Consider the following 26934-nt stretch of genomic DNA (forward strand, 5'->3'; position numbering starts at 1 on the left):
TGTCTAAAACATCTCTTCATTCCTGTTTTCCTTGTTATGTCATCTATGTGGTCTCTCTATAGCTAACTATTTAGGTGCTGATATTTTGTTTCCTAATCAGTCCCGTGATGCTTCTTCTCTTCCTTCCTATTTGTTTTCTGGACAGTTCTCTTCATGTAGGTAAATGTACTATGGCCAAAAGTGAAATTTGGATAATAAACTTGTTCCTTGTTTACTCCAGGTAAAAGCTTGATGGAAAATATTTTTAAATTAAGTAGCATGAGACTTTTAAATTGTGGGGTTAAATTACTTATGTTTTATACCACCAGTCCCTTACCTTATATAATTATTTGTATATGTAGGTTCTAGTAGTTACTGGGAATGTGTCCTAGGGTCAAGTTCTAGATTTTTAGTAGAGTTGGATGTTCAACTTTATACCAGATAACTCAGTTACTAGTTGGTGATCAGTTTTCAGAATATATTAATGCTGGCCAAATTTAACTTTTATATTAAAGAGCCATCATGGTATAGCAGAAAATTGTTCAAGTAGGAATTAAATTTTAAAAAAAGTTGTAGTGCCTACTCTGCCACCTACTAAGTAAAAGACCCTGGATAAATCTAAAGTGTTCCTTACCATTCAAGGGGGATAATACCTGCTCTGTCAAGGTTGATTTGAAGATCAAATGAGATGACAGAGGTAAAAGCTCTGAACAGGAAAGCATCGTACTAATGTAAAGAGGCTTTTTTGTGTATATATCACCATCTGCTGGTGAAAAATGGCTCATTATTTGAACATGGAAATACTGAATGTGCAGCCTTAAAATTTAGGATAAGGATTATCATTGAAGCATTTATTTATACCATAGTTATTTACCTGTGCCTAGCAAAAGTCAAAGAATTTCAAATCCAAGAGTCATTCAGTCAATAAATATTTATTGATGGCTTTCTTTGTGTGAGACACTATTCTAGGGGCTAGGAACAGTAAATATCAATAGAAGAGTCCATCCCTCAACAATCTTTTTTTTTTTTAACATCTTTATTGGAGTATAATTGCTTTACAATGGTGTGTTAGTTTCTGCTTTATAACAAAGTGAATCAGCTATACACATATAGATATATCCCCATATCTCCTCCCTCTTGTGTCTCCCTCCCTCCCACCCTCCCTATCCCACCCCTCTACATGGTCACAAAGCACCGAGCCTATCTCCCTGTGCTATGCGGCTGCTTCCCACTAGCTATTTTACATTTGGTAGTATATATAAGTCCGTGCCACTTTCTCACCTCGTCCCAGCTTACCCTTACCCTTCTCTGTGTCCTCAAGTCCATTCCTCAACAGTCTTACAATTTAATGTGGGAAGGCAGAAAAAAAAAAAATATATATATATATATATATGATAATGGGAAGTCTTTGGTTTCTTTAAATGTTAACTATATAATATATATTAAAAATGCAAAATTCTTACTTAAGAAAGCAATAAAGAACAACAGTAGGATTTTGAAAAGTGTAGTATAGTATTGTGACTACAACAGATGATTCAGAAGTAGCGTGGTGTAGTGGCAGCCATGAAATTCTGGTTCTGACACTTAATAGCTGTGAGACTAAGCAGGTGACTTCTCTGACCTCAGTTTCTTCATGTATAAAAATACAGATGATACTGTCTGATCATAGTGTTATTGGCAATAATAGGCACTAGAAGTAAATGTCAGTGTCCTTTCCATCTTATAAAGTATGCTTAAGGCAGAAAAAAAGAGGCAAGAGACTAGCAGGACAGCGTTTCCAGTAGCCCTGGCAGGATGTGGTTTACTTCAGTCAAAGAAGTATCTAGATAAACTAATGATCAATCAAAGAAAAAAAAAGGCATTTAATAATTCAATAATCTGGTTTGAGCCACAATCTTTAGTTCCTATTACTAAAAACGATTGCATAATAATATTAGTTGATTGGAGGAATCATCTGCTATCCTATTCCCTGATTATTGAGTAGTCTAGTATCCTAAATGCAGACAGTAACTAAGGAAGAGCAGTGTCCGGACAATCAAAATGTGACTTAATTGTGTCTCAGAATAATATACAGTGTATATGTGTGTGTGTGTGTGTGTGTTTCTGAACAAAATAACATGTGTAAATGATATAAGATGCATTCCCTGGCTTCCTTGCTGTGGAAAAAACCACTCTCAGTGAGTAAATTTCTTTTGGTAAGTAGGAAAAAATTTCAAATGATATTTTATGTCCTTAGACTAGTAACTTTCTTTTTATTCACAATGATCTCTTCTGCAGCACCATATTTCTCTGGTCCTGTATCACTGTAGTTGAATAATACTTTATGTTCCATGTTTGCTTGTGTATTTATAGCAAGAACAGTATGAAAGTACCATCGGATTCAAACTTCCCAGTTACCGAGCAGCTAAGAAATTATGGAAGGTCTGTGTAGAGCATCACACGTTTTTCAGGTATTGTTCTCACTTAAGTATTTTTCAAGGATAAATTATTTATGCATGCTTCTATTTTAAACCTGCTATTGAAATTTCCTTCTTTGCATGGCTGGCCGTCTTTTATTTAGCTCAGGTGAGATCATCTTAAGCAAGATAAAATGAGTCTAGTTCTCCTTCTTTGGGTTGAAAAACACTGTCTTAACATTCCCAGAGCACCTTTCTGTGTATGGTAGAAGGATGAGGGCAATGAGGAATAGGAACCTGTATTTACTAGAGGCTCTGTGATTGCCCTAACTGGAGCTAAAACCAGTCCTGTCAGGAAGAGGTACCCTGACTTAGCTCCACATGGAATTTCTCTAAGGAGTGCTTAACTACTCTGTGGAACTCTTATACTTAAAGATGTGAAGCTGATCGTTATCTTGGTTCTAATCAACCCCAGAAAGGGAGCACAGAGAACCATCTTCAAAGCACAGTTGTACCAGATAAACAGAAGACAGAAGAAAGTTTCATCTCCTTTGCTTTTCAAGAGAACATATAATTACCCCCTTGTGTTCATTTACCAAGCATTTTCTGTGTGCTTACCCTTTGTATAGGCACTGTACTAGGCATTGGGAATATATCACTAGATAGTTCTAGCCCCTGTCCTGGTGGAACATAAAATCTAGCAGACAAATAATTACTTCTGTTGAAAGGAGAGCCAGCTAGTTGTCAGTTTGCCTTTTTAAGAAAATATCTTTATTATAGAAAATTGCATGTATAGCACAATGAAGAGAATGGTATAATGAACTCCTCTGGTCCCAAACTCCATCTTCAACAATTATCACCCCAAGGTCAATCTTGCTTCATCTATATCCCCACTCACTCCTTCCTACTACTTCTCAGATTATTTTAAAGCAAATCCCAGACTTCATGCCATGTCGTTCATAAATAAACTTGACTCTTTATGAATGGCTCTCAAGAGAGAGAACCACGATAACTTTTTCTTCTATTTGTAATTTCATATCATACTTAGCACTAAAGAACACTGGACAGAAAGACAAGTCAGGGAAAATAACATTTCAATTCTCATTTCAAATAAAACATGAGGCTACACCTTATATTCGATTAAAGAATCTTAATTATTGGCATTAAGATATTTCTTTATGTTTTCATCATTTTCTTTAAAACCAAGAAAATAGAGTTTTAAAAGAGGGTGAGGAAGAGTAAAAAGAGGTTTTTTCCCCTTTTCTTTTAATTGAAGTATAGTTGATTTACAATGTTGTGTTTGTTTCAGGTGTACACCAAAGTGATTCAGTTATACATATATATATATTATCAGATTCTTTTCCCTTATAAGTGATTACAAAATATTGAGTATAGTTCCCTGTACTATATAATAGGTCCTTGTTGGTTATCTGTTTTTTTTTTTTTTTTTTTTCGGTATGTGGGCCTCTCATTGTTGTGGCCTCTCCTGTTGTGGAGCACAGGCTCTGGACGCACAGGCTCAACGGCCATGGCTCACGGGCCTAGCTGCTCCGTGGCATGTGGGATGTTCCCGGACTGGGGCATGAACCCATGTCCCCTGCATCGGCAGGCGGACTCTCAACCACTGTGCCACCAGGGAAGCCCTGGTTATCTGTTTTATATACAGCAGTGTGTATATGTTAATCTCAAACTCCTAATTTTCCCCTCCCCCCCAAAAAAGAGTTATTTTGAATGTTTAGTATCTATGGTATAGGTTTCAGCTGCAGCCAATGCATTTACTTGTAGGATAGCATATTTAAATCCATTGCATCAAAATAAGAGGATATATTAACATGTAATTCTTCATTACATAAAAGAAAGCATTTGCTGAATTAAACTACCCCAAAGAGAAAAAAATACTCTCTTTTTGGTAGTATTTGATGTAACAATTTATGCATTTATTCAGCAAATATTTATTGAATGCCAGATTCATGCCAGGCACTATGCCCGAAGTGAAAACACAAAATGAATAAGTCATAGTCTTTATTCTTTACCCAAAGAGAGCTCACAGTCTCATAGTGGAGACCAGCACATAAACAGATTGTTTCAATTCAGTGTAGTAAATGCCATGACAAAAGAGAGCACAGGGTACTGCTTAGAAAGAAGACGGGGTTCCTAACTGAGTTGAAAATACACCAAATATCCTATTAAATAGGATTTAATAGGCATTGAATACCAGGCATTGAGTTTGGAGTGCATTGACAAAATTATTATTCTAGGAGAGGGGAAAAAGAGCTCTGGGCTTGAATTCTATGACTGCCCAACTTCTTAACAGCTATGACCTTAAGCAAGTAACCTTCTTTGAGGTTCAGTTTCTTTTATCTATAAAATGATGAAAATATTACAGGGGTACAGTGAAAATAGTACAGTGCTATAAAAGCATTTTGAAAACCATAAGACCCTACCTATAGAGATATAAGATTATATCATTAATATAAGCTACAAATAAATTATACATATTGTTTTGAGAAATGACAGAATTAAAATAATGATTGCTTGATTGGAAATTTGTCTTAGTAACTATAAGGAAGCTGTGAGAATTGTGAAACTTTAACACTTGATTTTGTCTTTAATCTCACAACCTCATTAGAGTGAGATGATGTATATAATATATGATTATCATGTTTTTCCCCCCAGACTGACATCTACAGACACCATTCCTAAAAGCAAATTTCTTGCCCTGGGATCCAAATTTCGATACAGTGGCCGAACTCAGGCTCAGACCAGGCAAGCTAGTGCTCTGATTGACAGGCCTGCCCCACACTTTGAGCGTACAGCAAGCAAACGGGCATCCCGAAGCCTTGATGGAGGTTTGTATTGAATATTAATGATTTCTTGTTATCCTAACTCTTTAGAGAGAGATAAAGGAAGAATGGTTATCAGATGTGATCGGGTACATTCAAACTAAGTACAGTTATCTATAAGAGAATCAAATTAAAGAGTCTCAGTGATAAAACGAAATGGATCTCACTAATTGTCGAATTTAGTGGAATCATCTTAAGAAAAGGAGAACAGAGGTTCAGAGAGAGTAGTAACTAGATCAAGGTCCCACTGCTGGGAAGTGGTGGATTGAACACCACTAGAATTGGAATTAGAATTCAGAATCTCTACCACAGGGTGACGCCTAATGTAGTATACTGAACTAAACCCCTCTTGAACATTTTTAAATAGTTGTTTTTCAAGTAGAAAAGAGGGAAGGGGTCTGCCTCACTAGCGCAATCACTGAAAAAGTTTAGATCATTTGTCATGTGTCAATTATAGACCAAAAAAACAATCCTCTTACTGGAGTGTCCAAATTTTGTTTAAATAAAAGAGGGAGGAAGTAAACAAGTTTCATAATTGTATATACTGACAGAAGATCTGTTTCAGTTTTTCTAAGTTTAGTCTCAAGGATTTGAGAGCATTAGCATTACTGAAATGAAGTAAAAAGCCACAATCAGTTCTTTTTTTTTTTTTTTGGCCCTGCCACGTGGCTTGCAGGATCTTAGTTCCCCTACCGGGGATTGAACCTGGGCGCCAGCAGTGAAAGCACCGAGTCCTAACCACTGCATCACCAGGGGATTCCCAAGCCATATTCAGTTCTTTATGCAGCTAGAAAGAGGTGGCAACTAAATAAAAGTTCAGAAGGCAGTAACCAAAATAGAGTATTGCTGATTGCAGCTCTATACTATCTATTGTAAAAGCAAGGTGCATGTTACAGTAGTTACAGGCTTCGGTTCTGGAGTCGGACCTGGTTCCAATCTCAACCACTGCATTTATGATCTATCTTCTTGGGTGAGTTACTTACTCAGTGTCTCAGTTTTCTCATTCGTAAAATGGGTATGATGATAATATAATATTATCTCAAAGAATTTTCATGAGAAAATAAATGAGATGATATGCTTGGCACAATGGCTGGCACTTAATGTGACCCCAAAATATTAGCTGTCGTTAAAATATTGTTAATATTCTGGCCGCAGCATTATTATTTTGTTTTGTATCATCCAGAACTATGCTGCCGTATTCTGGTTTGTTGCATTATGGGAGCATATATCAGAAATACCTAGCTCACTTTAAAGGGATCAGGAATGGGTCAGCCACACTTGGAAAAGAAATCACCTAAGCAGGAGAACTTTTGTGCTTCCGTACCATGAGTCATGCTTCTTTCTTTCTGATGTTTCTCTACAAGGCAGATTGTAGGCTTTGTTTATTTACTCTTCATCACAACACTAGGAATTAAGCTCAGAGATTAAATAACTTTTCTTAAGATATGATAGCTGGTGGATTGGAGTATAGGTTGGTTTAACTCCAAAATCCATGTTCTACCAGATGCATACTTACTTACTGATTTGTTCAACTATTTTAAACTGATGTGTGTCAGGTATTGTTCTAGTTATTGGGGATACAGCTGTGAACATACAGACATGGTTCTGCCCTCATGGGGCTTACATTCTATGGGTAGAAACAGAAACAAAATGAAACAAGTTCAGATAGTGGTAAGTGCTATAAAGAAAATAAAACAGTAATGGGATGGAGAGTGTCTGTGGATGGCGAGATTGGGGAGCTGTTTCAAATTGAGTGGTCCACTCTAAATTTAGAAGGTTCCTCTGAGGAGCTTCATTTGAACTGAAACCTGAATTATGAGAAGGAGCCAGCCATCCCCAAGTCTGGGGGGATAAACATTCTTGAAAAGGGAGTAGCAAGTACAAAGACCTGTAGGTAGATATGAGCTTGGCATGTGTCTAGATCAGTGCTGTCCCATAAAACTTGCAATGCTGATGAAAATCTTCTATTTTGTGATGTCCAGTTTGGTAGCCAGTAGCCACATGTGGCAATATGAACTTGAAATGTGACTGTGAAACTGAGGAACTCAATTTTAACTAAACCTAAATAGTCACACATGGCTAGTACAAAGATCTACTCCACTACAGGGGTAGTAAAGCAGAATCTTGGTGAAGTCTGTTGCAGGATCTGGGTGAGAGATGACAACAGCTTGGACTTGAGTATTGGCGTTAAAGACAGTGAAAACTGGTCAGGGATACAATTCAGAAGTAGCGCTGACAGAATTACTGGTAAATTAAGTGTTGGAGATGGTAAGGAAAGGAAAATCAAGGTTTATTCCTAGGCTTGATCATTTACTACAATGGGAAAGTCTGAGAGGAGCAGAGTTTGGGGATGTAGGAAATCAAGACTTCTCTTTTGGACATGTTAAGTTTGAGGTATGATCACTCAGTCCTCATATCTGCCATATTCATATAACAACCTCAGGCATCGCTTTCTTGTCCAGTAAATCACCCTACCTCCAGTTTATCTTTGTTTTGGGGAGTTATTATTTTACCCCCATTTTTCAGTGAGAAAACTAAGGCTGGAAAGTTTAAGTAATCTGTTCAAGATCTCACAGCTAGTAAGTTCCAAAGCTTGAACAAAAACTCACGTCTGTCTGATACCATATGGCTTCTTCCACTAAATGAAATTTCATTGTTATATAGATACTATGCCTGATGTATCTTTTCTTTCTAATAGCAAAAAGAACCAGCAATTCAAGGGCTAGTGAGCTTTGGTACTTTGAACAAATTAGAAATTATTTATTTATTTTCTAACATCTTTATTGGAGTATAACTGCTTCACAATGGTATGTTAGTTTCTGCTGTATAACAAAGTGAATCAGCTATACATATACATATATCCCCATATCTCCTCCCTCTTGCGTCTCCCTCCCACCCTCCCTAATGCACACCTCTAGGTGGTCACACAGCACAGAGCTGATCTACCTGTGCTATGTGGCTGCTTCCCACTAGCTACCTATTTTACATTTGGTAGTGTATATATGTCCATGCTACTCTCTCACTTCCTCCCAGCTTACCCTTCCCCCTCCCCGTGTCCTCAAGTCCATTCTTTAGGTCTCTGTCTTTATTCCTGTCCTACCCCTATGTTCTTCAGAACTTTTTTTTTTTTTTAGATACCGTATATATGTGTTAGCATACGGAATTTGTTTTTCTCTTTCTGACTTACTTCACTCCGTATGACAGACTCTAGGTCCATCCACCTCACTACAAATAACTCAATTTCATTTCTTTTTATGGCTGAGGAAAGCTTTACTTATAAAGATGCTTCTGTTACTTGTAGAAATAACATGTTGACTGTCTCTATTTTTCTAGCTGTAGAAACCTCACAGTTCAATTCAAGATTTTTTTTTTTTTTTTGCGGTACGCGGGCCTCTCACTGTTGTGGCCTCTCCTGCTGCGGAGCACAGGCTCCGGGCGCGCAGGCTCAGCGGCAATGGCTCACGGGCCCAGCCGCTCCGCGGCATGTGGGATCTTCCCGGACCGGGGCACGAACCCGTGTCCCCTGCATCGGCAGGCAGACTCTCAACCACTGCGCCACCAGGGAAGCCCTCAATTCAAGATTTTTAAAAACCTTGATGTCTCTGTCTAATTGACTAATATTGGCCAGTTATATTAAATTATACACTGTGTTCCTGGCGGGAAATCTCCAAAAATTTGTCTTCAAATGTTGTAGCAATGTTTGAGTTTCCAAAACTAAAGCATGTAAAACAATTCTAAAGGAAGACAGTCAGAGCTTTGGTGGCTTTACCGTTAGTATCACAGAGTTTAGGGAGCTTAGAAACAGTTTTTATTTTTTTCTTTTTTTAAGGTTTGTGGCAACCCTTCGTGGAGCTAGTCTATTGGCGCCATTTTCCCAACAGTATTTGCTTACTTAGTGTCTGTGTCACATTTTTTTAAAAATTTAATTTATTTTTTTATACAGTAGGTCCTTATTAGTCATCAGTTTTATACACATCGGTGTACACATGTCAATCCCAATTGCCGAATTCATCCCACCACGACCCCCACCCCCCCGCAGCTTTCCCCCCTTGGTGTCCATACATTTGTTCTCTACATCTGTGTCTCTATTTCTGCCCTGCAAACCGGTTCATCTGTACCATTTTTCTAGGTTCTACATATATGCATTAATATACGATATTTGTTTTTCTCCTTCTGACTTACTTCACTCTGTATGACAGTCTCCAGATCCATCCATGTCTCTACAAATGACCCAATTTCATTCCTTATTGTGGCTGAGTAATATTCCATTGTATATATGTACCACATCTTCTTTTTTTTGGTGGTACGCGGGCCTCTCACTGTTGTGGCCTCTCCCGTTGCAGAGCACAGGCTCAGGACGTGCAGGCCCAGCGGCCATGGCTCACAGGCCCAGCCGCTCCGCGGCATGTGGGATCCTCCCAGACTGGAGCACAAACCCATGTCCCTTGCATCGGCAGGTGGACTCTCAACCACTGCACCGCCGGGGAAGCCCCTACCACATCTTCTTTATCCATTCGTCTGTCAATGGGAATTTAGGTTGCTTCCATGAGCTGGTGATTGTAAATAGTGCTGCAATGAACATTGGGGTGCATGTGTCTTTTTCAATTATGGTTTTCTCTGGGTATATGCCCAGTAGTGGGATTTCTGGATCATATGGTAATTCTATTTTTAGTTCGTTAAGGAACCTCCATACCGTTCTCCGTAGTAGCTGTATCAATTTACATTCCCACCAACTGTGCAAGAGGGTTGCCTTTTCTCCACACCCTCTCCAGCATTTGTTGTTTGTAGATTTTCTGATGATGCCCATTCTAACTGGTGTGAGGTGATACCTCATTGTAGTTTTGATTTGTATTTCTCTAATAATTAGAGATGTTGAGCAGCTTTTCATGTGCTTCTTGGCCATCTGTATGTCTTCTTTGGAGAAATGTCTACTTAGGTCTTCTGCCCATTTTTGGATTGGGTTGTTTGTTTTTTTAATATTGAGCTGCATGAGCTGTTTATATATTTTGGAGATTAATCCTTTGTCCGTTGATTCGTTTGCAAATATTTTCTCCCATTCTGAGGGTTGTCTTTTTGTCTTGTTTATGGTATCCTTTGCTGTGCAAAAACTTTTAAGTTTCATTATGTCCCATTTGTTTATTTCTATTTTTATTTCCATTACTCTAGGAGGTGGATCAAAAACGACCTTGCTGTGATTTATGTCAAAGAGTGTTCTTCCTATGTTTTCCTCTAAGAGTTTTATAGTGCCCGGTCTTACATTTAGGTCTCTAATTAATCCATTTTGAGTTTCTCTTTGTGTATGGTGTTAGGGAGTGTTCTAATTTCATTCTTTTACATGTAGCTGTCCAGTTTTCCCAGCACCACTTATTGAAGAGCCTGTCTTTTCTCCACTGTATATCCTTGCCTCCTTTGTCATAGATTAGTTGACCATAGGTGCATGGGTTTATCTCTGGGCTTTCTATCCTATTCCATTGATCTATGTTTCTGCTTTTATGCCAGTACCGTATTGTCTTGATTACTGTAGCTTTATAGTATAGTCTGAAGTCAGGGAGTCTGATTCCTGCAGCTCCGTTTTTTCCCAAGACTGCTTGGGCTATTCGAGGTCTTTTGTGTCTCCATACAAATTTTAAGATTTTTTGTTCTAGTTCCATAAAAAATGCCATTGGTAATTTGATAGGGATTGCATTGAATCTGTAGAGTGCTTTGGGTAGTATAGTCATTGTAACAATATTGATTCTTCCAATCCAAGAACGTGGTATATCTCTCCATCTGTTGATATCATCTTTAATTTGTTTCATCAGTGTCTTATAGTTTTCTGCATACAGGTCTTTTGTCTCCCTAGGTAGGTTTATTCCTAGGTATTTTATTCATTTTGTTGCAATGGTAAATGGGAGTATTTCCTTAATTTCTCTTTCAGATTTTTCAACATTAGTGTATAGGAATGCAAGAGATTTCTGTGCATTAATTTTGTATCCTGCAACTTTACCAAATTCATTGATTAGCTCTAGTAGTTTTCTGGTGGCATCTTTAGGATTCTCTATGTATAGTATCATGTCATCTGCAAGAAGTGACAGTTTGACTTCTTCTCTTCCAATTTGTATTCCTTTTATTTCTCTTTCTTCTCTGATTGCCGTGGCTAGGACCTCCAAAACTATGTTGAATAATAGTGGCGAGAGTGGACATGCTTGTCTTGTTCCTGATCTTAAAGGAAATGCTTCCAGTTTTTCACCATTGAGAATGATATTTGCTTTGGGTTTGTCGTATATGGCCTTTATTATGTTGAGGTAGGTTCCCTTTATGCCCACTTTCTGGAGAGTTTTTTTTATCATAAATGGGTGTGGAATTTTGTCCAAAGCTTTTTCTGCATCTACTGAGATGACCATATGGTTTTTATTTTTCAATTTGTTACTATGCTGTATCACATTGATTGATTTGCATATAGAATCCTTGCATCCCTGAGATAAACCCACTTAATCATGGTGTATGATCCTTTTAATGTGTTGTTGGATTCTGTTTGCTAGTATTTTGTTGAGGATTTTTGCATTTATATTCATCAGTGATATTGGTCTGTAATTTTCTTTTTTTGTAGTATCTTTGGTTTTGGTATTAGGCTGATGGTGGCCTCATAGAATGAGTTTGGGAGTGTTCCTCCACAATTTTTTGGAAGAGTCTGAGAAGGATGGGTGTTAGCTCTTCTCTAAATGTTTGATAGAATTCACCTGTGAAGCCATCTGGTCCTGGACTTCTGTTTGTTGGAAGACTTTTAATCACAGTTTCAATTTCATTACTTGTGATTGGTCTGTTCATATTTTCTATTTCTTCCTGGTTCAGTCTGGGAAGGTTATGCCTTTCTAAGAATTTGTCCATTTCTTCCAGGTTGTCCATTTTATTGGCATAGAGTTACTTGTAGTAGTCTATTAGGATGCTTTGTATTTCTGCAGTGTCTGTTGTAACTTCTCCTTTTTCACTTCTGATTTTATTGATTTGAGTCCTCTCCCTCTTTTTCTTGATGAGTCTGGCTAATGGTTTATCAATTTTGTTTGTCTTCTCAAAGAAGCAGCTTTTAGTTTTATTGATCTTTGCTATTGTTTTCTTTGTTTCTATTTCATTTGTTTCTGCTCTGTTCTTTATGATTGCTTTCCTTCTGCTATCTTTGGGTTTTGCTTGTCCTTCTTTCTCTAGTTCCTTCAGGTGTAAGGTTAGATTATTTATTTGAGATTTTTCTTGTTTCTTGAGGTAGGCTTGTATAGCTATAAACTTCTTTCTTAGAACTGCTTTTGCTGCATCCCATAGGTTTTGGATCGTCGTGTTTTCATTGTCATTTGTCTCTAGGAATTTTTTGATTTCCTCTTTGATTTCTTCAGTGATCTCTTGGTTATTTAGCAAAGTATTGTTTAGCCTCAATGTGTTTGTGTTTTTTACGTTTTTTTTTCCCAGTAATTGATTTCTGATCTCACAGCATTGTGGTCAGAAAAGATGCTTGATATGATTTCAATTTTCTTAAATTTACTGAGGCTTGATTTGTGACCCAAGATGTGGTCTATCCTGGAGAATGTTCCGTGCATACCTGAGAAGAAAGTGTAATCTGTTTTTGGATGGAATGTCCTGTAAATATCAATTAAATCTTTCTGGTCTATTGTATCATTTAAAGCTTCTGTTTCCCTATTTATTTTCATTTTGGATGATCTGTCTATTGGTGTAAGTGAGGTGTTTAAGTCCCCCACTATTATTGTGTTACTGTCGATTTCCTCTTTTATAGCTGTTAGCAGTTGCCTTTTGTGTTGAGGTGCTCCTATGTTGGGTGCATATATATTTATAATTGTTTTATCTTCTTCTTGGATTGATCCCCTGATCATTATGTAGTGTCCTTCCTTGTCTCTTGTAACATTCTTTATTTTAAAGTCTATTTTATGTGATATGAGTATTGCTACTCCAGCTTTCTTTTGATTTCCATTTGCATGGAATATCTTCATCCATCCCCTCACTTTCAGTCTGAATGTGTCCCTAGGTCTGAAGTGTGTCTCTTGTAGACAGCATATATATGGGTCTTGTTTCTGTATCCATTCAGCAAGCCTGTGTCTTTTGGTTGGAGCATTTAATCCATTCACGTTTAAGGTAATTATCGATATGTATGTTCCTATGACCATTTTCTTAATTGTTTTGGGTTTGTTTTTGTAGGTCCTTTTCTTCTCTTGTGTTTCCCACTTAGAGAAGTTCCTTTAGCATTTGTTGTAGAGCTGGTTTGGTGGTGCTGAATTCTCTTAGCTTTTGCTTGTCTGTAAAACTTTTGATTTCTCCATCGAATCTGAATGAGATCCTTGCCAGGTAGAGTAATCTTGGTTGTAGGTTCTTCCCTTTCATCACTTTAAGTATATCATGCCACTCCCTTCTGGCTTGTAGAGTTTCTGTTGAGAAATCAGCTGTTAACCGTATGGGAGTTCCTGTGTATGCTATTTGTCGTTTTTTCCCCTGCCGGTTTTAATAATTTTTCTTTGTCTTTAATATTTGCCAATTTGATTACTGTGTGTCTCGGCGTGTTTCTCCTTGGGTTTATCCTGTATGGGACTCCCTGCACTTCCTGGACTTGGGTGGCTATTTCCTTTCCCAAGTTAGGGACGTTTTCAACTATAATCTCTTGAAATATTTTCTTGTACTTTAGCTCTCTTCTCCTTCTGGGACCCCTATAATGCGAATATTGTTGCATTTAATGTTGTCCCAGAGGTCTCTTAGGCTGTCTTCATTTCTTTTCATTCTTTTTTGTTTATTCTGTTCCGCAGCAGTGAATTCCACCATTCTTTCTTCCAGGTCATTTATATGTTCTTCTGCCTCAGTTATTCTGCTATTGATTCCTTCTAGTGTAGTGTCCTTTTCAGTTATTGTATTGTTCATCTCTGTTTGTTTGTTCTTTAATTCTTCTAGGTCTTTGTTAAACATTTCTTGCATCTTCTCGATCTTTGCCTCCATTCTTTTTCCAAGGTCCTGGATCATGTTCACTATCATTCTTCTGAATTCTTTTTCTGGAAGGTTGCCTATCTCCACTTCATTTAGTTGTTTCTCTGGGGTTTTATCTTGTTCCTTCATCTGGTACATAGCCCTCTGCCTTTTCATCTTGTCTAGCTTTCTGTGAATGTGGTTTTTGTTCCACAGCCTGCAGGATTGTAGTTCTTCTTGCTTCTGCTGCTGCCCTCTCAGAAAAAGAATTTTGAAATAATTTATTCCAGCCATCTTATTTTTTAAAAGTAGAGTGTGAAGCTTAAAAAAGTAATTTGTCCAATGTTAACCTAGTTCGGTACTGCAAATTTAAGACAGAATTCACGTTTTCTGATATCCAGATCAATCCCTTTTCCCTTGATTTATTCCATGATGCCTTCTTTATATCTCTACAGCTTGAAAACTTTTTAAAGATGCATGATCTTAAGTGGTGCTGGTCTTGATAATTACCACAGTACTTGCTGCATTGTGAGTGCTTAACAAATAAATTTTGAAAATAAGATGATTATTTTTCTTATTTAGTTGAATGTGAGCACAATTTTTATGTTCCACACTTTCTATGTGATATTTTAAGTGCATTAGAATTTCCTGTTACAACTCTTGTTCCTCTGTTTAATTTCTCTGCTCGGAATAAAAGTACTTAAAAAAAAAAACTTCACTCAAATCCTGATGACTAATGAAGCTGAGTACCTTTCCATAGTTTATAGGCTATTTGCATATAATTATTTCTGAAGTGCCTATTCGGATCTTTTGCTCATATTTTTATTGAGTTGTCTGTCTTATTAATGTGTAGGGGTTCTTTATATATTCTTGTCTCACTCCCAGTCTTAGGGAGAAAGCATCAGTATTTCATCACTAAATGTGATGTTTGCTTTGGGTTTTATGTAGCTACCTCTTATCAGATAAGGAAATATCTAAGAGTTTTTGTCATGAACGAATGGTGACTTTTACCAAATGCTTTTCACTTCATTGGTGGATATAATATGATTTTTTCCTTTTTTGAAAAAAAATTTAACTATTTATTTTTGGCTGTGTTGGGTCTTCGTTGCTTCGCGCAGGCTTTCTCTAGTTGCTGCAAGCGGGAGCTACTCTTCGTTGTGGTGCGTGGGCTTCTCATTGTGGTTGCTTCTCTTGTTGCAGAGCATGGGCTCTAGGCATGCGGGCTTCAGTAGTTTTGACACGTGGGCTCAGTAGTTGTGGTTCGCAGGCTCTAGAGTGCAGGCTCAGTAGTTGTGGCGCGTGGGCTTAGTTGCTCTGTGGCATGTGGGATCTTCCCGGACCACGGCTCGAACCTGTGGCCTCTGCATTGGCAGGCGGATTCTTAACCACTGTGCCACCAGGGAAGTCCTATTTTTCTCTTTTCTTATGTTACGTGGTGGATTACATTGATTAACTTTCTGTTGTTAAGCCTTCTTGGCATTCATGAAGTAGACTCACTTTGATCATAATATACTTTTCTTATGTCATTTTAGGCTTTTTGCAATGATTTTCATGAGAGAGAAAGGCCTGTAATTTTCCTTTCTTGTAATGTTGTCAGGTTTTAATATCAAGTTCATGCTGGCCTCATTAAATAAATTTGAGAAGGATTCCCTCTTTTTCTGTTCTCTGGAAGAGTTTTATGTAAGATTGGTATTATTTCTTCCTTAATGTTTGGAAGAATTCCCCTATAAAGCCAGCTGATTCTAAAGATCCCTTTGTGAGAGGGTTCTTTACTTACAGAGTCAACGCCTTTATTAGAAAGGACTATTAAGATGTTCTAGTTCTTGGTAATTGCGTTTGTCTAGGAAATGTCCATTCCATCTAAAGTTTCAAATTTATTGCCATAAAGTTGTGTATCTTTTTAATATCCATAAGATCTCTAGTACTTTTATGTTCCTGATATTGGTAATTTGTGAACCCACCGCCCCCCCTTTTCTTTTTAAGAGTCTTGCTACAGATCTATTAATTTTATTACTCTTTCCAAAGAACCAACTTTTAGTTTTGTTTTCTTCGTATATATATATATATATATATATATATATATATATATATATATATTTTTTTTTTTTTTTTTTTTTTTTTTTTTTTTTGCGGTACACGGACCTCTCACTGTCGCGGCCTCTCCCATTGCAGAGCACAGGCTCTGGACGCGCAGGCTCAGCGACCATGGCTCACGGGCCCAGCCACTCTGCGGCACATGGGATCCTCCCTGACTGGGGCACGAACCCATGTCCCCTGCATCAGCAGGCGGACTCTCAACCACTGCGCCACCAGGGGAGCCCTCTTCTTATATATTTTTAATTTAATTTATGCCAGCTAGTATCTTTATTATTTTCCTTTTACTTTTATTGAACTGTTCTTTTTCTAATTTCTTGAAAGGATACCCATTGATGTTTCTTTCTTTCTTTTTTTTTTTTTTTGTGGTACATGGGCCTCTCACTGTTGTGGCCTCTCCCGTTGTGGAGCACAGGCTCTGGACGCACAGGCTCAGCGGCCATGGTTCCCGGGCCCCACCGCTCCACGGCATGTGGGATCTTCCCAGACTGGGGCATGAACCCGTGTCCCCTGCATTGGCAGGCAGACTCTCAACCACTGCACCACCAGGGAAGCCCCCCATTGATGTTTCTTATTTCTTAACAACCTGACCTTAGAATTCAAGTGATTTGCCTAAGGTCACACAGTTAGTCAGTGACAGAGCTAGAAGTAGAATCTAGAACTGTTCTCCCAGTGCTGCGTTTTTTTATTCTTCACCATGATGACTTCTTTTTTTGTAGAAGAAGGAGAATGAAAGATGTCAGTAGTCAGTATTCATTGAGCACTTAGTATGTTCCAGACACTGTTCTAAACATTTTACATATGTTATCTTTTAATCATCTGAGTTGCATATAAACTGAGTAGGACAAATCTTTTGTAGTTCTGTTTTTAAGTGTCTTTTTTTTTTTTCTCTGTGTGCTCTCTTCTCAGTATAAGAACTGGGAACATTTCTATGGAAGCTGTTTTTCCCTCCTTTTCCTAGATCCTTTTCCATTCTTCTTAAAAGAGAGACTTTCCCCTATTAGTTCTCCCTCTTTTATTTATTTTTTTTAATGAATATAGTCCTCTAAGCTAGAGATGGTGTATTAGGGAAACTTTAATAAGAAATGCTATATAAGGGGCCTCATTTTAATGAACATTCCCTTTCTCTTTTCTGTCTGGTGCTCAAAGCATCTGCTTCACCAGCTGAAGAACTAAAACTGGTTCCGATCCTAGTTCATACGATAAGAGGGGGAAGTCACAAGGATAAGCTAATAATGATGGCAAGGATTTTTCAGTTTATATTTTTGTTGCACTTTTTGCTTTTCAAACCATTTCCATATATTCCTCTTTGGTACCAACAACCTAGCAGACAAGAAACATTTAGGAATTCTTGTTTTACTCATGAGGAAACTAGGGCACAAGAAAAGTTATATAACTTCCTAGGATCACACAACCAAGCTGTTCATCCGTCCAGTGAGTAGTGGTTGCAGTGATTCTTGCCAGGGGAATACACCCATATCATCTTTGGAGCTTTAAAACAAAACAAATACCTAGGCCTCACTCTTAGATACCACATCTGTCTGTGGTGGAACTGAGCATCAGCTGGGTTTTTTGTTTGTTTTTCAAGATCCGTGGATGATTCATGTGGGCCCTCTGATAATGGGATCACTGATCCACTGCATACCCATTGTACCTATACCGTACTAGCAGAAATTGTGCTAGTAAGTAACAGAGCTAGAACTAGAATTTAAGACTCCTTTTACACAATGTGATGGTTTTGAGTTTTACACTTCTCTGCTCTAATAAATAACTAAGTTTCTGTTGTTGTCAGATGAGAGCAACATAATACTGGAGTTAATTGGTCCACAAGATGATCACAACCAGCATTCTTCCTTGCCTAGACCTTCAATAATGGGAAATAATTGAATTTTTAAAGTTAAGTGTTCTCTATCTATGTATCAAAATCTTTTAATAGTTAACAAATGAATTCATAAAACTGAAAAACCAAAACATCTTAAAAAGTAACCATTACCTCCAACACTGAATATACTAAAAAGCATTGAATTATACAGTCTAAATGGGTGAGTTTTATGGCTCAATAGAGCTGTTTAAAAAGACAAGAACCAGTCAACTACCATGATTCTCTGGGGTGATCCATAGTTTTTATAGCCTTCTTATGGAGAAAAGGAAAGAAATTTGCCTCTCTCCAGAGCTCCTAGGTGATATGTTTCACTTGAACTGCATTTCAATGTGTGCATTATTAGTTTCTGCCCAACATACTCTTGAAATAATATTAACCCATAAAAAAATACAAAGACTTAGGTATGACATTAAAAGTTATTATATGTAGGATTTATAAAGTGATTTTATATCCACTGAGTATACCAACCATCCTGTAGAGTTCATATCTTCCACATTTTACAAATGATGCAACTTTCTGCCTCTGTTTCTAACTGCCGGTTTCTACACCTATACCTACTTTCCCACATATAGTACAGATTTCCAGGGCTAGAAATGCTGAAGACTTAAATTATTTGGCTCTGCAGTATTAGTACTGGATTAAAACCAAATGCAAGTGGCAAAATAACACATGGTGAAAGCATGGGCTATGTTTCTCTGATGCCAGGCAGAAGCGAATTAATTCTTTGAGAGGAGGTGTGAATACACATGTATAATGATACTTTAACACAACTGTGAGCAAAATATTTTGTCACATTCCCCTGTGTTGTTAGATTTGGTCTGCCATCTGCCATTCTTGCACTGACTGGCTTAGAGCACTCATGAGTAGCAGGGACTTGCAAGAGGCTACAGAGTGTTCATTGAAAGATAAGGTAGATCCTCTAGGGGGATGGGGGGGCAGAAGGATTGGGAGTTTGGGATTAACAGATACAGTCTAGTATATATAGGATGGATAAACAACAAAGTCCTACTGTACAGCATAGGGAACTATATTCAATATCCTGTGATAAACCATAATGGAAAGTAATATGAAAAAGAATATATATATGGCTGAATCACTTTGTTATACAGCAGAAATTAACACAACATTGTAAATCAACTATACTTCAATAAAATATTTTAAAAAAGAAAAAAAAAGGAAAGATAAAGTAGATCCTTGTGTTTTCTGTTGCTTTTCCTGTGTATCCTCTGAGGAGTTATTTCTTTCATTGGACATCATTACAGAACGTCAAGCATTTTTTTCTTGGTGTTGTGTATATGAAGTAGTTGTGAATTTCAATTTTTAATCTGTTCTGATTCATGGAATTCCTTCATATGACCTCATTTTTACTGCTTATACATCTAAATTTATCAGGAAAAGTTAAGTTCATAATACTCAGTTTAAGAAGGCAGGAAAAGAATCAACATTGTGAAAATGACTATACTACCCAAAGCAGTCTACAGATTCAGTGCAATCCTTATCAAACTACCACTGGCATTTTTCACAGAACTAGAACAAAAAATTTCACAATTTGTATGGAAAGACAAAAGACCCAGAATAGCCAAAGCAATCTTGAGAAAGAAAAATGGAGCTGGAGGAATTAGGCTCCCTGACTTCTGACTATAGTACAAAGCTACAGTAATCAAGACAGTATGGTACAGGCACAAAAACAGAAATATAGATCAATGGAACAGGATAGAAACCCCAGAGATAAAGCCACGCACATATGGTCACCTTATCTTTGATTAAGGAGGCAAGAATATACAGTGGAGAAAAGAGTCTCTTCAATAAGTGGTGCTGGAAAAACCGGACAGCTACATGTAAAAGAATGAAATTAGAATGCTCCCTAACACCATACACAGAAATAAACTCAAGACGGATTAAAGACCTAAATGTAAGGGCAGACACTATAAAACTCTTAGAGGAAAACATAGGCAGAACCCTCTATGACATAAATCACAGCAAGATCCTTTTTGACCCACCTGCTAGAGAAATGGAAATAAAAACAAAAATAAACAAATGGGACGTAATGAAACTTAAAAGCTTTTGCACAGCAAAGGAAACCATAAACAAGATGAAAAGACAACCCTCAGAATGGGAGAAAATATTTACAAATGAAGCAACTGACAAAGGATTAATCTCCAAAATTTACAAGCAGCTCATGCAGCTCAGTATCAAAAAAACAAACAACCCAATCCAAAAATGTGCAGAAGACCTAAATAGACATTTCTCCAAAGAAGATATACAGATTGCCAACAAACACAGGAAAGAATGCTCAACGTCATTAATCATAAGAGAAATGCAAATCAAAACTACAATGAGATATCATCTCACACCAGTCAGAATGGGCATCATCAAAAAATCTAGAAACAATAAATGCTGGAGAGGGTGTGGAGAAACGGGAACCCTCTTGCACTGTTGGTGGGAATGTAAGTTGATAAGCCACTATGGAGAACAGTATGGCTGAGTAATATTCCACTGTATATATGTACCACATCTTCTTTATCTGTTCATCGGTCAATGGACACTTAGGTTGCCTCCATGTCCTGGCTATTGTAAATAGTGCTGCAGTGAACATTGGGGTGCATGTGTCTTTTCAAATTATGTTTTTCTCCAGATATATGCCCAGGGGTGGGATTGTTGGATCATATGGTAGCTCTATTTTTAGTTTTTTAAGGAACCTCCATACTGTTCTGTGTGTTAGTGGCTGTGCCAATTTACATTGCCACCAACAGTGTAGGAGGGTTCCCTTTTCTCTACACCCTCTCCAGCATTTATTGTTTGTAGTTTTTTTTTTTTTTTTTTTTTTTTTTTTGCGCTACGCGGGCCTCTCACTGTTGTGACTTCTCCCCTTGCGGAGCACAGGCTCCAGATGCGCGGGCTCAGTGGCCATGGCTTACAGGCCCAGCTGCTCCGCGGTATGTGTGATCTTCCCGGACCGGGGCACGAACCCACGTCCCCTGCATCAGCAGGCGGACTCTCAACCACTGCGCCACCAGGAAAGCCCTGTAGATTTTTTTGATGATGGCCGTTCTGACCAGTGTGAGGTAATACCTCATTGTAGTTTTTTTTTGTTTGTTTGTTTTGTGGTACACGGGCCTCTCACTGTTGTGGCCTCTCCTGCTGCGGAGCACAGGCTCCGGACGCGCAGGCTCAGCGGCCATGGCTCACGGGCCCAGCCGCTCCGCGGCATGTGGGATCTTCCCGGACCGGGTCATGAACCCACGTCCCCTGCATCGGAAGGCGGACTCTCAACCACTGCGCCACCAGGGAAGCCCGGGTTGTTTGGGGTTTTTTTGATATTGAGCTGCATGAACTTTTATATATTTTAGAGATTAATCCCTTGTCAGTCACTTTGTTTGCAAATATTTTCTCGCGTTCTGTGGGTTGTCTTCATTTTGTTTATAGTCTCCTTTGCTGTGCAAAAGCTTTTAAGTTTCATTACGTCCCATTTGTTTATTTTTGTTTTTATTTTCATTACTCTAGGAGGTGGATCAAAAAAGATCTTGTTGCAATTAATGTCAGAGAGCGTTCTGCAAGTGGATTAAATGCCCCAACCAAAGGACATAGAGTGGCTGAATTTTATTTTTTAATCAAACAATTAAAAAGGAAAGTGTCTGATTCAAAGATTTGCCCTTAAGCGTAAAGAAGCATCAAAATATGTACATGTCTTATAAGAAGATTCCTTTATCAAGCTATTTTGTAATCATTCTGAGGAGGCTTAGCAGAAGAAATCAGTCTTAATCCTTTTTCCTAGAATATATTTTTAGGTTCCTGAAATCACCTATAAATAAATGGATCGTTATTTCAAAAGGCCTTCATAGAAGAAATCAGACTTAATTAACCCATTTTTTCCTTCATAGACTACCTTGCAGGTTCTTGAAACTAATAGATTACAAGGTTAAACAATCTTGCCAACTTTTTAATAAAATGAGTTTTCCATTTTTTTTTTCATATATTTCTGTGTCCACGTCCACCCCCCTCCCGCCTCCTGTCCCACCCTTTATGGAACATTATCGTCAGGACATTTTAGCTTTTCTGTTAGGGTAATTTTAGCTTTCTTATTGCCATTATTGCCATCAGTTACCTGCCAGAGCACTAATTTATTTTTTGCCTTCTGTATGATAACCCACTGGACACCGTACCACTCATATGTGTCCTGGAGTCACAATTATTTCACCTGGTGGCTGTGAAGTAGTACAGCGACTCTTGCCTTCACTTATCCTTCACTTGTGCCTTTTTCACGTAGCAGCAGCCGTTGATTCAGCAGACCGAAGTCCTCGGCCCACCTCTGCACCGGCCATTGCTCAGAGTCAGGCCGCAGAAGGCAGCGTCCCAGGTGCACCTGTTAAAAAAGCAGTGGTTTCTAAAACACCAAAGGAAACAGTGCAGGTTGAAGTGAAAAAGGAAGAAGTCCCACCTGAGCAACCTGAGCCAGAGCTCACAGAAGTGTGGAAGGTATGTCATAAGCCCAAATGTCTAGCTAATTCACTTTTTGGTTCAGAGGTGTTGACTCCTTGACCAGGAAGCTTCTCAAAGCACTGTTTTTTGTTGGATCCTAACAAAGTTATTTCTTCCTCACTCTTTCGGAAAGAAGATATCTCCCATTAACCTGTAAAATATTTTCATAGAATTATGTCATGAAGTACTTGTAAGCTATCCCAGTTTTCTGGTGACCCACAGCTTTACCCAACTTAAATCTTAAAAAATGAGTCTGTAAAACACACCAGAACTGTGATCATCTGTTTTTAAAAATAATTTTTACTCATCCAGAAGGAATTTCCACATTCCTTTTTAAGAGTAAGCTCTGCTAGTATGAGTAAAATATAATTTGATTTCCTAAAATGGATATATGTGTAACATACCCAAAGAATATCCAGATATTATATAAAGCACATCTATATGGTTGTTCAAATCTTAAGAAACTTTACAAAAAGGGGAAGATCCATTATGTAGGGGAGGTTATGCTACTGGGTTGTTTACAGTTCTGAGTTGATTGTACCCACAGTCACGGAACTTTGTTGAAAAATCACCAATTTAATTAGTAGATTTCCCAGGAGTAACAGTATCTGGACTGATCTTTTATATGTTGATAAGCTTTTTAACATACATTTAAACAGTGATAGAGTTGAGCTGTCAGTTCAGATTTATTGAAGTAAATACGAGTCTCACTGTTGACAACAGGAATTAATAGAAGCAGTCTTTATAAGAAAAATTACATTTTTATATGTCTGTTAAGGAATTTAAAACCATATAAGACCTTGGTAAGTGCTCTCCCCTTGGCAGATGGATTAATCCTGTTCTTTTGGAGCCAGTGCAATATCTAGTTTACCTATAGAGCAGTGGCCAATCTGGCTCTGTTGTGATTGTATTAAAAAAAAAACTATTCAATATGACATATAGTTTTTATGGTCCTTTGAGACCAACTTGAATCCAGAGTGAATGGTAGGTGTTTGCATTTTTGTATCTAGCCAAATGTGCATGACATTGACCACCAGGTTCAGTATCAACAATGCCTTTTTAATGTTAGACTACTTCAGTTTTTAATGTTAGGGTAGCTCACCTGGCACTTTTGACTGTCCTTCCATTTGTGATACTAACTGAAAAGTGTTAGATTACTGGAATTGGCAAGGGAATCTTTTTGGTGGCTAAGATTCTTTTGGCTTTCTGCTAACTTATTTGTTCTTTTGCCTGTCTGACAGACATAAGTATCTTCAAGAATAGGTTCCCTTTGCTCTTGGGACCTCAGCAGAGTGGAGAGATCACTTCCTGTTATATGCTCACCATTTAAGTGCCAGTTGGGGGTCTTCTTGCCAGTTAATTCTATATAAATAAATTTTGAGATACTTGTTTTGAGATCAGACTGAAAGCCACCTCTGATAACCTTCTGTTACTGTAATAGTAGTGACGGAGTTAAGTGTGACTCTGAGTTGATTTTATTTGTAGCAGTTAGAAAATAATTATGGAATTTGCCTGAAGCTGTATTTACTATATAAAGCAGCAGTAGTAATAAAGTAGCCTTGTAATTGTGGAAATCTCATTGCCTAACACTAAGTTGGTGCCAGATAGAGATAGCTTTTTGGCATCTTGAGTCATTTGACAAGACCTACTTTGCAGGTGTGGAGATAGTACCTTTCCTCATGTGCATCTTTATCTCCATTGATATTCTCTGTAGGAGCATAAATAGAACTACTGTTGCTACTTGGTCTCCATTCTTAGATTGAAGTAGAGGCTCTCAATTTCTTGCTGTTGGATTGCTAAGGACTCAAAGCAAGAAGTCATCATTCATTGAAACAAGTAATTTAAGCTTTACAAAATAATTGAAAACTTCCATTTGCTAAGCATTCACAACTCTATGAAGTTATTATCTCCATTTTATCAATAAAAGACTTAAAACTCAGGTGAAATAACTTGTTAATGGCAACACAGCAATAACCCCAGAATAATCCCAGTTATTTCTACTGAGATTCAGAGTAGAAATAACCCAAATTGTTAATTACCCCAGTAGTTAAAAGGACTGTAGCCAGATGTGCTTATGATTTGACAGTGTCACAAAGGTTGGTATCATCTTATGTTCTTTACATTCAGTCCTAGAGGAAACAGCACAATGACATTATATTCTGAGGTAATGCTCCCAAGTGTGATTAAAAAGAATGTGTCAAGGGAATTCCCTGGAGGTCCAGTGGTTATGACTATGTGCTTTCATTGCTGAGGGCCCAGGTTTGATCCCCGGTTGGGGACCTAGGATCCCGCAAGCTGCACAGCGGCCAGAAAAAGAAAAAAAGAAAGAAAGAGTACATCAAAACCACAGATTAATGAGGTTCTGTAAAGAACGTAATGATACAGGGTGATTGATTTGACGCTTAATAAAAAAATTTTTCTCATTTTGATATATCCGGTGCTTTAGGCATTGATCACTCTTGGTTTTTAAATTTTTTTTTTTTTTTTTTTTTTTTTTTTTTGCGGTACGCGGGCCTCTCACTGCTGTGGCCTCTCCCATTGCGGAGCACAGGCTCCAGATGCGCAGGCTCAGCGGCCATGGCTCACGGGCTCAGCCGCTCTGCGTCATGTGGGATCTTCCCGGACCGGGGCACGAACCCGCGTCCCCTGCATCGGCAGGCGGACTCTCAACCACTGCGCCACCAGGGAAGCCCTGGTTTTTAAATTTATGTTTACTCCATTTTGGGTATATAAAATGACTGCTGCTAAAGGTATTTCAAAGCCAGGCAGGAGGCCTTAGTTATTCTCTTCCTGTTCTTAAGGATGAATCTTTTCCATCCACCGAACACATGGGCTCCAACTCCCTGGAGAGGAGATTACAGTGTGTTGAATGTTGCAGCTGAGCCCTGTGTGTGCTTATTTATAAATCAGCCTTGGAAGTAATTGCATGCATCAGTAACAATTTGGATTGAGTTTATTTTGATGTGTTGTTGTCTAATAAACTCAAGGGTTAAACTTGCCTCCTTAAATATATTGATCAACTAACAAAATTTTTTGTATTTACCTGCTTGGTGTCATATGTGGTTTATTTTATGTGTGCTCTAAACTGTAAAGATGTTCTTTTTGTTTCTGTCATGTATGTCATACATTGGTATCTTCATTTGTAAATTTGTTTTTATGTTATTTAAGATACTTCTACATCCTTTTTAAAAAGCAAAACAAAAACATATGACTTTTTAAAGTCTAAATTATTATTTTTAATAAGTACTTTTTAATCAATAAGTATAAATGTTTTCTTCATGAATAGAATAATTACCTTAATTTTCTTTTTTGATCCTTTGGTTGTCCATATTACCTCTTCAGCTTTGAGAATGTGATGGTGAACTAACAGGTTGTTCTTGAGAGCAGTGTCCTTGCCTGTAGTACCCCCGTAAGACTGCATCATGATTACATATCAGCTGATTTTACAAGCAGCCTAAAGATGCAGCTGATTTGGAAATGACGCTATTCGTAGAAACCTACTAACCTGAAATGTTTTTACCACTTTATTTCTTAAATGTAGGTGGAAAAAACCCACATCGAGGTCACAGTACCCACCTCAAATGGTGACCAAATACAGGTTTGTGCCAATAGGCCACTTATTCCTTTTCCCCTCCCTCCCCAATTTTTTCTTCCCTCCCACTCCCTGCTCCTTAAAAAAAAATTATAAGTTGAAGGTTCAAAAAAACTTCAATGAGCCAATATTTTATCATTTTTCTTTCTTTTTTTAATAATGGCAAAACAGAAGCTTGCAGAAAAAAGTGAAGATCTGATAAGAATGAGGAAGGTTAGCCATTTTTCACTTTCACAAAATCACTTTACCATCACCCATGCTGACTTTCAAAGTGCATTAAAAAGACAGTGGTCCATTCTTTTCATTGATTTCTCTTAATCTAAAATTACTTTCTAATAACAGGTGTACATATACACATGTTATGTATATATATGCATATACATACACACATATGTATACCAAAGAAATTATAATCCTATACTATATATTGAAAAATTTCATTAAAATAAACTTTCCAGTAGGAAAATATCTTTTTAAACAGAATGAAATAATTAGTGAAGGCCAAATCTATCCTTTATATTTAAACTTTATAAGAAATATTTCACAGTGGTACCATATGCTTGGAATCGTTGACAGTATTTTATGCATGTTTATTATGGAAACCATCATAGCAGCAACTCCCAGTATTGCTAATAATTATGGGTTTGGCTGTTCTGTGTCTCATTCTTCCCAACCATAGAGTAGGATGAATCAATTCTTACTGAATAGAATATTGATTGACCATGTATAAAATGCCCT

At 37.7% G+C, this 26934-nt stretch overlaps 1 protein-coding gene across 13 annotated transcripts in view; it reads left to right on the forward strand.

The window, feature by feature from the left end:
- Window positions 1-26934, forward strand: part of EPB41 (erythrocyte membrane protein band 4.1) — a 203729-nt gene that overhangs the window by 119951 nt on the left and 56844 nt on the right. For 6 of the 13 annotated variants that reach the window (XM_032647585.1, XM_032647493.1, XM_032647556.1 and 3 more), the window contains 3 exons: window positions 2332-2429; window positions 5052-5224; window positions 22393-22601. In XM_032647585.1, coding sequence (XP_032503476.1) covers window positions 2332-2429; window positions 5052-5224; window positions 22393-22601 — 480 coding nt within the window. Of the gene's footprint in view, window positions 1-2331; window positions 2430-5051; window positions 5225-22392; window positions 22602-26145; window positions 26203-26934 lie in introns of all 13 variants that reach the window. The other 7 variants (XM_032647532.1, XM_032647503.1, XM_032647541.1 and 4 more) reach the window with 3 other exon arrangements.

The sequence above is a fragment of the Phocoena sinus genome, chromosome 1, assembly GCF_008692025.1.
Source record: "Phocoena sinus isolate mPhoSin1 chromosome 1, mPhoSin1.pri, whole genome shotgun sequence".
Classification (NCBI taxonomy): domain Eukaryota; kingdom Metazoa; phylum Chordata; class Mammalia; order Artiodactyla; family Phocoenidae; genus Phocoena; species Phocoena sinus.